This window comes from Triticum dicoccoides, chromosome 3B (genome assembly GCF_002162155.2).
Source record: "Triticum dicoccoides isolate Atlit2015 ecotype Zavitan chromosome 3B, WEW_v2.0, whole genome shotgun sequence".
Lineage (NCBI taxonomy): Eukaryota > Viridiplantae > Streptophyta > Magnoliopsida > Poales > Poaceae > Triticum > Triticum dicoccoides.
In genome coordinates, this window is record NC_041385.1 from 20,881,188 (window position 1) to 20,893,487 (window position 12,300).

Below are 12,300 nucleotides of genomic sequence, written 5' to 3' on the forward strand. Positions count from 1 at the left end.
TTTTGAAAACAAAGTTCAAGGATTTGAATTTTTTTTACCGATTTTCTAAAACAAAGTTCATCGACTTTGAAAACTTTCATTCATTTAAAGAAAGGATCGTCGATTATGATAAAAGTTCATCGATACTGAATGAATTTGAAAAAAGTTCACCAATTTTGAAAAAATGTTCACAAATTTTAGAAAAGTTCATTGATGTTAAAAGAGAAATTAAAAAAGTTTGCACATTGCAAAATAAAAAGGAAAACAAAAATGGAATGGAAAAAAGAAGAGAAAACGAAAAATGAAACGGATGGAGTGGTTCGCTGCTGAACCCTTCTTTTACTACTAGCCTCCTCTGCAGCACTGTCCGTCTCATCACATCAACCGCATCGCATCACCAGACCAGAACGGCTAGCAGGCAGAGCAGAGAGCCATGCTGAAACGGCGGAGGATATGGATAGCGGTGGATGAGTTGGAAGCGCAGAGAGCGATGGAGGAGGAGAACCGAGAGCGGCGACGGCGAGAGGGCGAGGGAAGGGGAACCGCGGCGGCTTGAGAAGACGAACAGATCTGCGGCCAGCAATGGCAGCATCGATCTGGATCTTCTTGACTGCACCATCTGCATGGATCCCCTCCGCCCTCCGGTCCTCCAGGTACATCTCCTTGTTTATCCCCTCTTTTGCTTCCCTTGTTCGAACGAGATTGGTAGACTGATTTGTTGGATAGCACCATTTGCCCTATTCGGTCTACCACTGTGTTTGGAGATTGGGTTGCCAATGCCTGAATGCCATGCCCTGCCTGTAAAATAAAACCGTAAGTTTGGGCAGAAATCATAGAGTACCAAATAAGCTCACCCTACCCTCCCCTCGAGGTCAAATTTGTGTGCTGTCGAAATTACTGTATGAGCCACCAGCAAACCGAAAGCTGAATCCTTGATTGAAACATTAACCAGCTGAATCCTCAACTATCCAATGACAACCTCATTACATTGCAAGAGGATTGATTGCACTCAAGTGTTCGGCTCTAGTTTTTTTTTTTTTTTAGAAAAGGAGGAGGACCCCCGGCCTCTGCATCCGGGCGATACATACGGCCACTTTATTAATTATTTTCACTAGACCTTACAAAGTCATACAACAGTAAGACTAAAGCCACCTTCTAAGCAACAACTGTCGCTACTCCTATCCAATTGATGAAGGGGCGCCGATAGTCTGGGCCTAATACCAAACAGACGTCGCAGCCAAACCTAAACATTTAAGACCTGAGGTCCCAACCAGGACGCCTGCCGGGTATGGGGCACCTACCAGTCCGGCGCACTCCTCAACCAGGACGCCTGCCGGGTATGAGGACGCCGCAGCCACCTGCATAAATCATTTCCATGCCACACCATCATTACTTTTCAGCAAGAACAAATTGATCAATCAGGTTTGCACGGTTTCTCATTGTTGTTTCCCTGCAACCTTCTGAACTGAAACTGAATATCTATGTTTGCAGCATAACCATCATTTTCACAAGCAGGCATCTAACCATAGTGCATTTTCCTTCTTGGTACACAGTGCACAGTTGGGCATGTAATCTGCTCGTCCTGCCATGGCAGCCTACTGAACAAGGACAGCTGCCACATGTGCACGGCCACCGGCGGCTACAATCGATGCATCGCGCTCGACAAAATTCTTGAGTCATTCTGTGTTTCCTGCTCCAATGCCGTGTACGGGTGCACTGTGAAGACACTCTACTACAAAGCTAAAGATCATCGCAATTTGTGCCCGCACGCGCCATGTTTCTGCCCAGGACCCGCCTGCAGCTTTGCCGGCACAACCGTCAAGCTCCTGGCTCATCTCACCGGTGATCACAAGTGGAAATCCAGGGAGATTATGTACAACTTCAAGTTCACTCTGCTTGTCAAAGAAGGGACGTGGGTTATCCACGCCCGAGGCCACGTGCCCCTGTTCCTGGTGAAATTCACCCTGGCGCCGCCTTTCGGCAACGTCGCCTCCGTCCTGTGCGTCGGCCCTCATGCCACTGCTGAGCATAGGTTCAGGTGCTGTCTTCGTTGCAGTGGCCCCGCCATGGGTCAGCAGAAATCCTCTGATTTCCTGGTCAGGAGCACCACCCTCTCCGATGGGTTACAGCTGACAGAGAATGATGGCTCCTTACTGTTTGCTTCTAGCACCCGCAGCATCACTGCCCATATCAGAGATGTAGTGCGTGACAAGCGTAAGCGTGGGATGTCGATCCGTTTGCGGTAGCTAGTTGATCCTTGTTTGTGCGAAGACAGTGTGTTGTGTCAAGAGTAAGCGTGGGAAGGAGATGGAACAAATTGAACTTCCGTATGTTGTAGCTAGTTGACCCGTGATGGCTGTGTACCTCAACCGATGCACAGGCTGCGAGTACTTGAAGTGATCAAAACATGTTTACAGAGTTATTGTTCAGGTATCCATGTACGCATTTACCTAATGCTTCCATCCCAACATTGATGTCATTTTGGCTAGCTGAAAGCATATATGTAGTGTATGCTCCATGGAGAAATTCCTTGTGCCTTTTTGGATTATTAGCAGACTCCATTAACTGATTGGGTGCCTACCTGCCTTTTGATAGCTTGCTGTTGGTTAGACTCAGTTCGAACAATTTATACCAGTTTTCAATATGACATGTAAGATGTTGGGTGACCTCTTTTCAGCAGCTCTACACATGTTACTCTCTTGTTCAAGCTCTGGTACTAAGATTTTGATTAGCAAGTACTACTAAACATGCACTTGTGTTACATGTAAATTAGTTGCATGCCATGTTGAGAACTTGCCTTCTTGGTTCTTGATTTTTGGAGTTATTACCTGGTTCTGCTTTTTATGGATAAGACTATTGAGATGCAGCCGTGTTGCTTTGCCTCTAATATTTCCATTCCACCATGATGGACGGCTGCAGCAACACACATCTTTATTGTCTCTACCCACATGCTCTTGTTCTACATGACCAGATGTTCAAAACATCGTCGTGTCAATGCTGGCCAAGGAAATCCAGATGGTTGTCATGTAGGTGATCTCTATGTTAGCTTCAAGGTCAGCCTCAACAGTCAATGGGAGGTTTATCCCTAATAAAATGTTCATGTGGAAAATAGAAAATATATTAGATCTTGTTTGGTTAAGTAAGCAGTTTTGTGATTTGAACGCCAAAAGTATTTAATTCCAAAGTTGTTTTGTGTGCGCAGGCTTATCTGAGTGCAATCATCTTATGCGCATGATTTTCAAATTTCAGTAAGCTCGGAATGCTACAGTGTTTTCTGAAAGTAAGTTATGCATTGGTGTTAGACTGATAGTACATTGGCATGTAAAATATTTTGTTGTTGTGATGGTTGAATTAAATCACCTCTCTCCTCTTCTGTTGTACTGCAGGGTTGGTTAAACTGCTGGCTGCTTTTGAGGAAGGTTATGGTGAAGAATCAAGTGTTTTGCTCAACAAAGAGCCATTAATCACCTTGACCATGTTGTATGTCCTCTGATTTCTTCAGTTAAAAGGCCATCGATTGCTGAACTGTGTCTACTCTGCTACACTCCCTTATGATATCCTACTTCCTCCGTAAACAAATATAAGAGCATTTAGATCACTATAGTTCTTTACAGAGGGAGTATATCAGTAAATGCAGACAAACGAATTACACAACTATGTTTTTTTTTTCTTTTACAGTACAACTTTGGGCTTGGGACTTGTAGTCATAGTGACAATGACATAAATGTTGCAACCTTCAGATTTGTATATCCATAATGCTAGCCACACTGCAAATCAATGTTACATTGCTGCTGTGACAGTGTTTTGATACACACGTCAGCGGTATGATGGTATTGTCACACGAAAATTCGAGAACTCTGGATTCGAAGTTATGGAATAAATAAGAACAATTTAACCAAGAAATTGTCGACAGGTGGAACTCTAATTCACTGCCTTTGTATTATGACATGCAGGGTACACTTTTGTAAATTTACTTCACTTGGTTCAACAAAGGAGAGCAAGATGCTGTTAACAAAGGAGGTAAGGCGTACAAGTACAAGTACGATATGCACTTGGTTCAACAAAGGGGTGCACATCATACTTGTACGCCTTACCTGACCATCAATAGCTAATGTATATGGGTGAGCGTACACTTTTAAAAGAAAATGTAGCAAAACATTCCATAATAAAAAACTCAAAACATACTCCAGGTGTGCTGCCGATGTCCATTCGATTGGAGTGACAAGCCCACCACTATGCAAGTTTTCAAGCATCAAAGTTCAACAACGATCCTAGCTATGATAAAAGCAAACCTTCTTCCGAACATGCACATGACCAAATTATCACAAACTTCTAGATTTATTTGATTATAGCTTTGGCGATAAAATAAAACATCCAACTAGTCATGACTAGTAAACAACACTCAAGTTGCACCACGACATATCACTGCCGCCACACATATACGGTAGAGACCCCCGACTACGAACTTCTCCAATGCTAGTCACTTAGGGACATGATATCTTTGGGGGGCGAATGAGGAGGCGGGTGGTGGTGGTGTGCGGGTCGGAAGAAATATCTGGTACAACAAATGTATAGCTGGCCTCCTCCCCTGGGAACCCGTTGGAGAGATTCGTGCTTATGATCTGGAAATTTGAATGTTGGTGCCATCCCATGGTGCGGCTGTAGAAATCAACATCACACTCGAACCTATGATTCTCCGTCACAGCATGAGGATCAATGCACAAGATGGAGACAGCATTGCCGAAAGGCGGCACCAACGTGAACTTTGCCAGGAAAAGGGGTCCACCTTCTTCTTTCCTGTGGAGTACACGCATTCCTTCGTGCATATGAAGGGTGAAAGAATATCCATACGCGAACGCAGTGGCGGGCAACATGTGATCGGCAGTGAGATGGCGCTGGAGTTGGGTGGTTGAGCCTGCGAAGCCGCAACCGGGCTCAGGGCAGAAGCACGGCGCATGCGGACATGATTTCTTGTGTTCCTCTTGGTGGTAGTAGTGTGTCTTGACGGTGCACCCATAGATGGAGTTGGAGCAAGAGACCTTAATAGACTCGAGGATGTGGTCAAAGGCGATGCAGCGGTTGTAGCCTCCGGTAATGGCGCACACATGGCAATTGTCCTTCTTCCGGAGCTTGTGATGGCAAGAGGAACATATCACATGCCCGACCCTACACTGCATTATATCATGAAGGAAAAGCATTAATCATGGGCTTGCCTATGAGAAAGATAATACCGATACACTTGTTAAAAACATTTTCATACACATAAACGAAGGAGACTCCGTGGCAGTTAGGAGGATGTTTGCCAAAAAAGTTCAAAGAAAATTTTGTTTTGGTTGAACGATGGCTTGGTGGGAGTTCGACCTCTTTGTACTCCTAGTTTCCTAGACAATTTAAATGAATGAGGTTTCCACTTGCCAAGGGTTGGAAAAAGAAGTCAAAAGACAGCAAGAGTTCTTACAACAATTAATCTATTAAGATAACGCATGAGAAAGAGTTAATGCAGGCACTAGGGTCATAGACCAAAGTAGTAAAAAAAATAAAGTGCAAGGTGAATAAGATGAAAAATAATGAGGAAGAGAACCAAATGACTATGAACCTAGCCAAGAATTGGGTGTATCATTTACTTCAAAAATCAGGAAAGTTTGCGCAAGAGATCTAAATGTTAACAAATAGGGGGATGAGAATCCAAGGAGGTGCGACAGATTGAAGTCTCAGGAGGGCTCATGATTGAATATCTTGCCAAAGATAGGGTTGGTGCTAGGACTGACTCTAGAAAGATATCCATCCCTAATATAGTTTCTTCTAGTAATCCCAGTCTTGCTTAGATGACCTCCTATGCAGGGGTGAATCTGGGTTGCTCTTTTGATATGTTAATCATAACATTAATGGTATTAATCTCTTGAGGAAGTTAGATATGATCTCATGACACAAGCAAACTAACCAACAATCTCCTCCCCCCCCCCCTGAGATACACACTCCTAGTAAGATTGAAACCGGAGATGTGGAACTAGAGGAGTTATTCTCTGATGGAGACAATAGTCATACGGATATGGAAGAAGCCTGGTGGGATCATCTCACACAGGTTTTCTCTAATAAAAAAGGAAAAAACATGCCAGTGGTAATGGGTGTGTGCAACCTGTTTGTTCATTACAAACATCAGGAAATTTAAAAATAAATAAAGGAACAAAAATGAGAGGTGCTTCTTAGAGCATGAGAGAGTTTGGGGGAGAGGTTAAAAAGAGATACTTAACAGAGTTATTTATGAAAAAAACTTGTCGAACTTGTGGGTCTGCAAGAAACAATGAGACAACCATTCTCTAGAACATAGTTGACAATATATGTATTGGTAGGGGTTTTCGTTGGCAACATACTCCTGCTAGGGTTAGATCTAGGGGGCTATTTCTTGGTGTTAATAACAAATCATTCTATGTATATAGGAACACAAGACGATGGTGACTATTACATAAATATAGTAGTACAAGATAAGAAAGCAAACTTGATTTGGACTTTAATGTTGGTTTAAGCAGAAGCCCAAATGGAAAGGAAAGTTGGCTTTTTGTCTAAACTTTCAAGGGTTCTGCATGATTTTACAAATCTGAAACTTTCAAGGGTTCTGCATGATTTTACAAATCTGAATTTGATTGGTGGATATTTTAACAGCATTCAAACTTTTTTCTAAAAAGAATAAACCAGTAACTCTTGGACACTAGAGTTTTGTATCTAGTACTATACTAGAACACACCGGCTTTGGAGAAATTAAGATGAATTGAATACATTATGCATGGGGCAATGCTTTGCAGGAACTCATTTTTGAGAAATTGGATAGGATGACTTGCAACACTGTTTGTGAGGATAAATGCCTCATATTGTCGCCCTTAGAAGGGAGAAATCTGATCATGCACCTTTGTATATATACATGGGACATGCAGGAAAAAAGGACCCAATTTTTAGGTTTGAAAACTCTTAAATTCTGAAGGAAGGATTAAGTGAGTTAGTACATGAAGTTTGGATGAACCGCAATATCAATGGAGCTAAGACTGAGAAGTGGTTGGCCAGACTGAGAAATCTTAGGAAAAATACTAAAAGGATGACAAAGAAATGAATGCCTCATATAGAATTCTGAAAAAAAGGATAATCTATTAAAACAAGATAACATTGATAAACATTGCGAAATCCATGGGCTCACTACTCCATAGTACATGAACAATTGGAACTTAGAGCTGAACTAGACAAGATTATGAAAAAAGAAGAGTTGAAGTGGTTACAAAGAGCCAACGAGAAATAAATTTTGGAAGGGGATAGTAACACTAGGTACTATCATGCTAAAGCTAATTCATGCACACCAAATATATATAATTACATCCCTTAACCAATATGAATGGGTGATTGAAGGTTAAACAATTAGTTGAATATATTAACATTTTTTATAAAAGTATGTTAGGACATCCTGATCATTCTACAATTTACTTTGAGGTGGAAAATTCATTTACTATACCCATAGAGGCTTGAGTTAAATTAACAAAGGAATTATCACCGAAGGAAATTAAAATTGCAGCATTTCAAATAGCTCACAATATATCTCCTATCCCTAATGGACTCAGTTCAACATTCTATCAACACTTTTGGAAAATTATTACAATGATTTCAAGGCCTTATTTGATGATTTCCATATAGGAGGGCTTAACTTTCTACAATGAGTTATGGTTTGGTCACCCATGTGCCTAAAAGCTAAGAGGCAAACCAAAATGTTAGTTCTTTTTTTGTGAAGATCCTTATGAGTAGGTTCAATATGGATGCTAGTGATGCCATACCCTTATTCAGAGAACTTTTTTAAGGAGAGAGACATTATTTAAGGGGTCCTTATTTTACGTGAAGCTTTGGATACATGTCATGTAAAAAAAGCAAAGCTCAACTATTTTTAAAGTTGGCTTTGAAAAGGCATATGACAAACTAATTTTTTTTTGTTTTACAAATCATGAAACTGAAGATTTATTAGATTGTGTTTACTATTAGACCTCGGCATGTGGGGGTAAAGTGCAATGCTTGTATTGGCCCATACTTCCCACCCACAAAGGATTGAGGGGATTCCCTATCAACTGTTATCTTTGATTTATCTTCAGATGTACTAGCAATGTAGATGGAGAATGCCAAAAAAAACTAGGTTAGTTGAAGGACTACTAGAAGAATATTTAGAGGGTGGTGTCAACATGTTGCAATATGCATATGACACCATATTCCTGATGCAAGATGACTATGAAAGTGCACATAATTTAAAATTCATCTTGCCAGTTTGAACATTTTTTTTAAAATCACAAAACTGAACTTTCCTTTTTGGTGATGTTGCTAGCAAATTTGATTGGTTGTTTTGGTGAAACAAAGTACCATGAGAGGAGTGCGTTTAGTGAGGTAGTTAGTAACACTTTATTTTCTTTCTCTATTTGTCATATATGATGCCATTCATCAAAAAAATTGTTTGCTGCCTAAGATGTAATTTGATTTACTTCAGCTCCATGTATATAATCTCTATATGAACTTCTAGGGTTTTATCCAAGACACAATAGAACCCTAGAACTAACATGGAAACCGAATCCCTTATGAAATGGCGGATCTAGATGGGGTCAATTAGGGCAAAGGAGGAGGAGGACCTGAAAGACGGGAGGCCTGAGGGGATCGAAGCAGAAGGCGCAGTCTAGCACCTCTAGAGGGACGGCGCCTTCGCTGGTGGCGGACTTCTCCCCCCTCCTCCTCTTCGCCTCCATACTCTCAATCCCGTGTGTGCTCATGTTCCTACAATGAAGAAATTATGTGGACCTCGTGCTTGTCGCCTCAATTTTATCGCTAGATATATGCGGAGAGCCAGAGAGTGGGCTTCTTGGCGGGCTCCTCACATGGGCTTTCCAATGCATTTTGCTTGGGCAACCCCTATTCCCCACTCTCTACGGCAAGTTGTCTCTGCTTCGCATAAAGAGCAAGCGAGCGAGTGAACCACACATGGGTCAGCCCATTAGGTTGGGTTTACGTGCAACGGAGATCCCAGTTTTGGAAACCTTTCGAAATGTTTTACCCATTTTGGGAACCTTTTAGAAGGTTTCGGTCCAATTTTTCTCTATTTTTTCGTGTTTTCTTCTTCTTTAATGGTTATGCCCCCCCCCCCCACATCAAAAAAAATATATTTACAAATTTCAAATCTTATTCAAGTTTTAAAAAAAATATTTAGAAAATTTGAACATTTTTAAAATATGAAATTTTTAAGGGTGAACTTTTAAAATGTTCAAGTTTTAAAAATAAAAATTATTTAGAAATTATTTTTTATGGGAATATCTTTTTGAAAAATGAAACCAAAAAACATAAAGCTAGTAAAGAAAAAAGAAAAACTGGTGCGCCCTGTGCATCGTTGATGGGGCCAGTCGGTCGCTGCCTATATGAAAGGTTGGCTGTTTGCTAAAGTTAGCGTCAAATGGAACCCTCCTTTCATTTGAGCCCACATTGAGAGTCGCGAGTGCAGTTTTCTTGACATGTAATCTTCAAGGACCAAACAAATTACTATATTGGACTCACATTTACTTGCCATCCACGAAATAAGTATTGATTTAAAAAGTCATACCTCGTGGTAATTCCTTGAGAAATGTAGACATACGTGTGTAATAGAGAATTCATCTTTGTAAGTAAAATACGTGTGCGTCTTGACGATGAAGCTCTTGACATAGATGTTAAGTGTTTGGTCAGTGCGTCGATAACCCCTCCCCTGCTTCTCCGCCACCAGAGGGACGCAAGTGAAGCAACACATGCCTAGGGATGGAGGCAGTAGGGCTCTCAGGGTCTGCTGGCATCCTCTTAGAATCGGGGTGACGGCCTCTCCTTCCGGTGGCAGGCCTAGGCAATGGCACGCATCGATGACCGTGTCGCACGGCAGAGGTCACTCTATGACAGGCATCGGGATCAGATCTGGGTCCCTCGAGGAGTTGCGCCCTATGCAAGGTGGTGACGCTAGGGGCTCTCCTCAGTCTCGGGGGTGCATATGCTCCGGTCGTCCGCCCAGGGCACGTGCCAGTGTCCTGCCTGTGGCCCGCGCTGGTGGTTTTGGGCAAGGCGAGCTTGCATATCGCGGTTTATAGATGATGGTTCGCATGCCAGGCTCGATTTGGGCGGATCTGGCCCTTGGTGGTCTAGCTTGGGGAAAAGGCTTATGGTGATGGAGTGTGCTGGTGGAGGTAGTGGTGAGTGGTGGCGGTGCTGCAACAACCGGTTTTTTATCTCCCCACCTTCAGACGGTGCGTGAGAGCGTGTGGGGCGTGACGACATGTCCAATGTATGGCCGCAACCCAGGACCGTAGAGGTTCCTAGCCTTGGGCAGTGCTCCTCTACTCCTTTTCTAGCATGGTTCTCAGCAGGCACGACGACTTGCGTTATGTCTGGTGGCGATGCATTCGGTGGGCCATTGGTTGATCTAGCGCTAGTGCTGATGTTTGGCCATAGGTGGTCTCCGCAAGGTGAGGTTGGCTGCAACGGTTGGTCATGCTTCATCATTGAATGGCTCGATGATGGTGGTGGTCAGCTGCCCTCTTGATGTACGGATGTGCTCAAAGTCCTTGTGGAAAACCCTGCATTGACTATGTCGATGTAAGTGGCAACGACGTCTATGGACTTTGTTTTCCTCAAAGGAGGTGCTATTCTGGAGCTCCAGCACCTACCATACTTTTCTTCGTGCTATCCATGTAAAAATCTAAGACCGTACCGGGCTTGCCGAATTGGATGACGGTGTTGTGTTCTCGACAATAATACCTCTATAAGGGCATATTTCTCCCTATGTGATTTTGGTGATTGATGACAATGCATTTGCGGACTAATCGTGTGCATTGAGAATTTCAGATATCTCATGTCTAGGCACAAGACGATTTGTTGCCCCTCGGAGCCTAGTGAAGACGACGTTTCTCTACGTTTCTTTTCGGTGGATTTGAGTCGCAGGAAAGCCGTACTATTAAGAGGGGGTCCGCTTCGAAAAGGTTAGGGTGGAATCAACACGTACACGTCTGTTCCTGTGCACCATCTTTCCTTTGCTTCTTTGGAGCACCGACCGTTTATCCGTGTCTTTACAAAATGAAGGACTCCAAGTGATATTGTGTTGTGGCATGCGGTAGTACTGCTCAAGGTAGCAGTAGTATCGCAGTGGCCCACGGTAGTATCGGCCAGGGAAGCGGTAGTACCGCTCCTCAGGAGCGGTAGTATCGTGGCCTCTAGCCCAACACCCTGACGTGCGCGGAAGTAGGTGTGGAAGTAATTTTTTACATCCGCGCCCTACACAGTAGTACCGCTCCCAGCGTGCGGTAGTACCGTGCCGGCTTTTTGCACAGACCGAAACTCAGCAAAAGTAGACACAGATGTAGTTTTATTAGTCCATGCCTTTCCATGCCTAGTCGAACCCTGCCTTGCGGTAGTACCGCAAGGACGCGCGGTAGTACTGCTCGTTGCTTTAACGCAACAGGGCCTCGTCTAGCCCCTGCCACACGAGCGGTAGTACCGCACTGCCTAGCGGTAGTACCACATGCCTATGCGGTAGTACCGTAAGTATGCGCGGTAGTACCGCATGTAGCGGGCTGAGTAAGTGGGTAACGGTTGGATCTTTCCTCTTACTATATAAGGAGGGGTCTTCTTCCCCAAGTTGACCATCTCTTCTCTCCCCAAGCTTCATTGTTGCTCAAAGCTCCATTTCCCCCGATCTCTCTCCGTAGCCAATCAAACTTGTTGATTCTCTTGGGATTGGTTGAGAAGGCCCCGATCTACACTTCCATCAAGAGAAATTTGATTCCCCCTACTAATCCCTTGCGGATCTTGTTACTCTTGGGTTGTTTGAGCACCCTAGACTGTTGAGTCACCGTGGAGCCATATTCCATTGTGGTGAAGCTTCGTGGTGTTGTTGGGAGCCTCCAATTAAGTTGTGGGTTTGGGTTCGGTCGCCGCCTTCAAGGGCACCAATAGTGAAATCACGACATCTCGCATTGTGTGAGGGCGTGGGGAGAATACGGCGGCCCTAGTGGCTTCTTGGGGAGCATTGTGCCACCACACCACTCCAATGAAGACATACTTCCCTTCAAAGGGAAGGAACTTCGGTAACACACCCTCGTCTCCACCGGCTCCACTCTTGGTTATCTCTCACCTTTACTTGTGCAAGCTCTTATTGTGTTGTATCCCTTGCTTGCTTGTGTGCTTGTTGTTGTTGCATCATATAGGTTGTTCACCTAGTTGCATATCTAGATATCCTACTTTGATGCAAAGTTTAATTTGATAAAGAAAAGCTAAAAATTATTAGTTGCCTATTCAACC

The 12,300-nt window shown here is 43.4% G+C and overlaps 2 protein-coding genes across 2 annotated transcripts; one reads left to right on the forward strand and one right to left on the reverse strand.

Moving 5' to 3' along the window:
* The first annotated feature begins 368 nt into the window (after positions 1-368).
* LOC119280567 (E3 ubiquitin-protein ligase SINA-like 10) lies at positions 369-2,400 on the forward strand. The gene is made up of 2 exons (XM_037561379.1): positions 369-632; positions 1,533-2,400. The coding sequence occupies exons 1-2, from the start codon at positions 447-449 to the stop codon at positions 2,223-2,225; spliced, it is 879 nt and encodes a 292-aa protein (XP_037417276.1). The 5' UTR covers positions 369-446; the 3' UTR covers positions 2,226-2,400.
* Positions 2,401-4,392: 1,992 nt separating this feature from the next.
* Positions 4,393-8,762, reverse strand: LOC119280568 (putative E3 ubiquitin-protein ligase SINA-like 6). The gene is made up of 2 exons (XM_037561380.1): positions 8,625-8,762; positions 4,393-5,150 (listed from the first exon to the last, which is right to left on the reverse strand). Exons 1-2 carry the CDS (start codon positions 8,760-8,762, stop codon positions 4,464-4,466), a joined length of 825 nt encoding a protein of 274 aa, XP_037417277.1. The 3' UTR covers positions 4,393-4,463.
* Between the last annotated feature and the right edge of the window lie 3,538 nt (positions 8,763-12,300).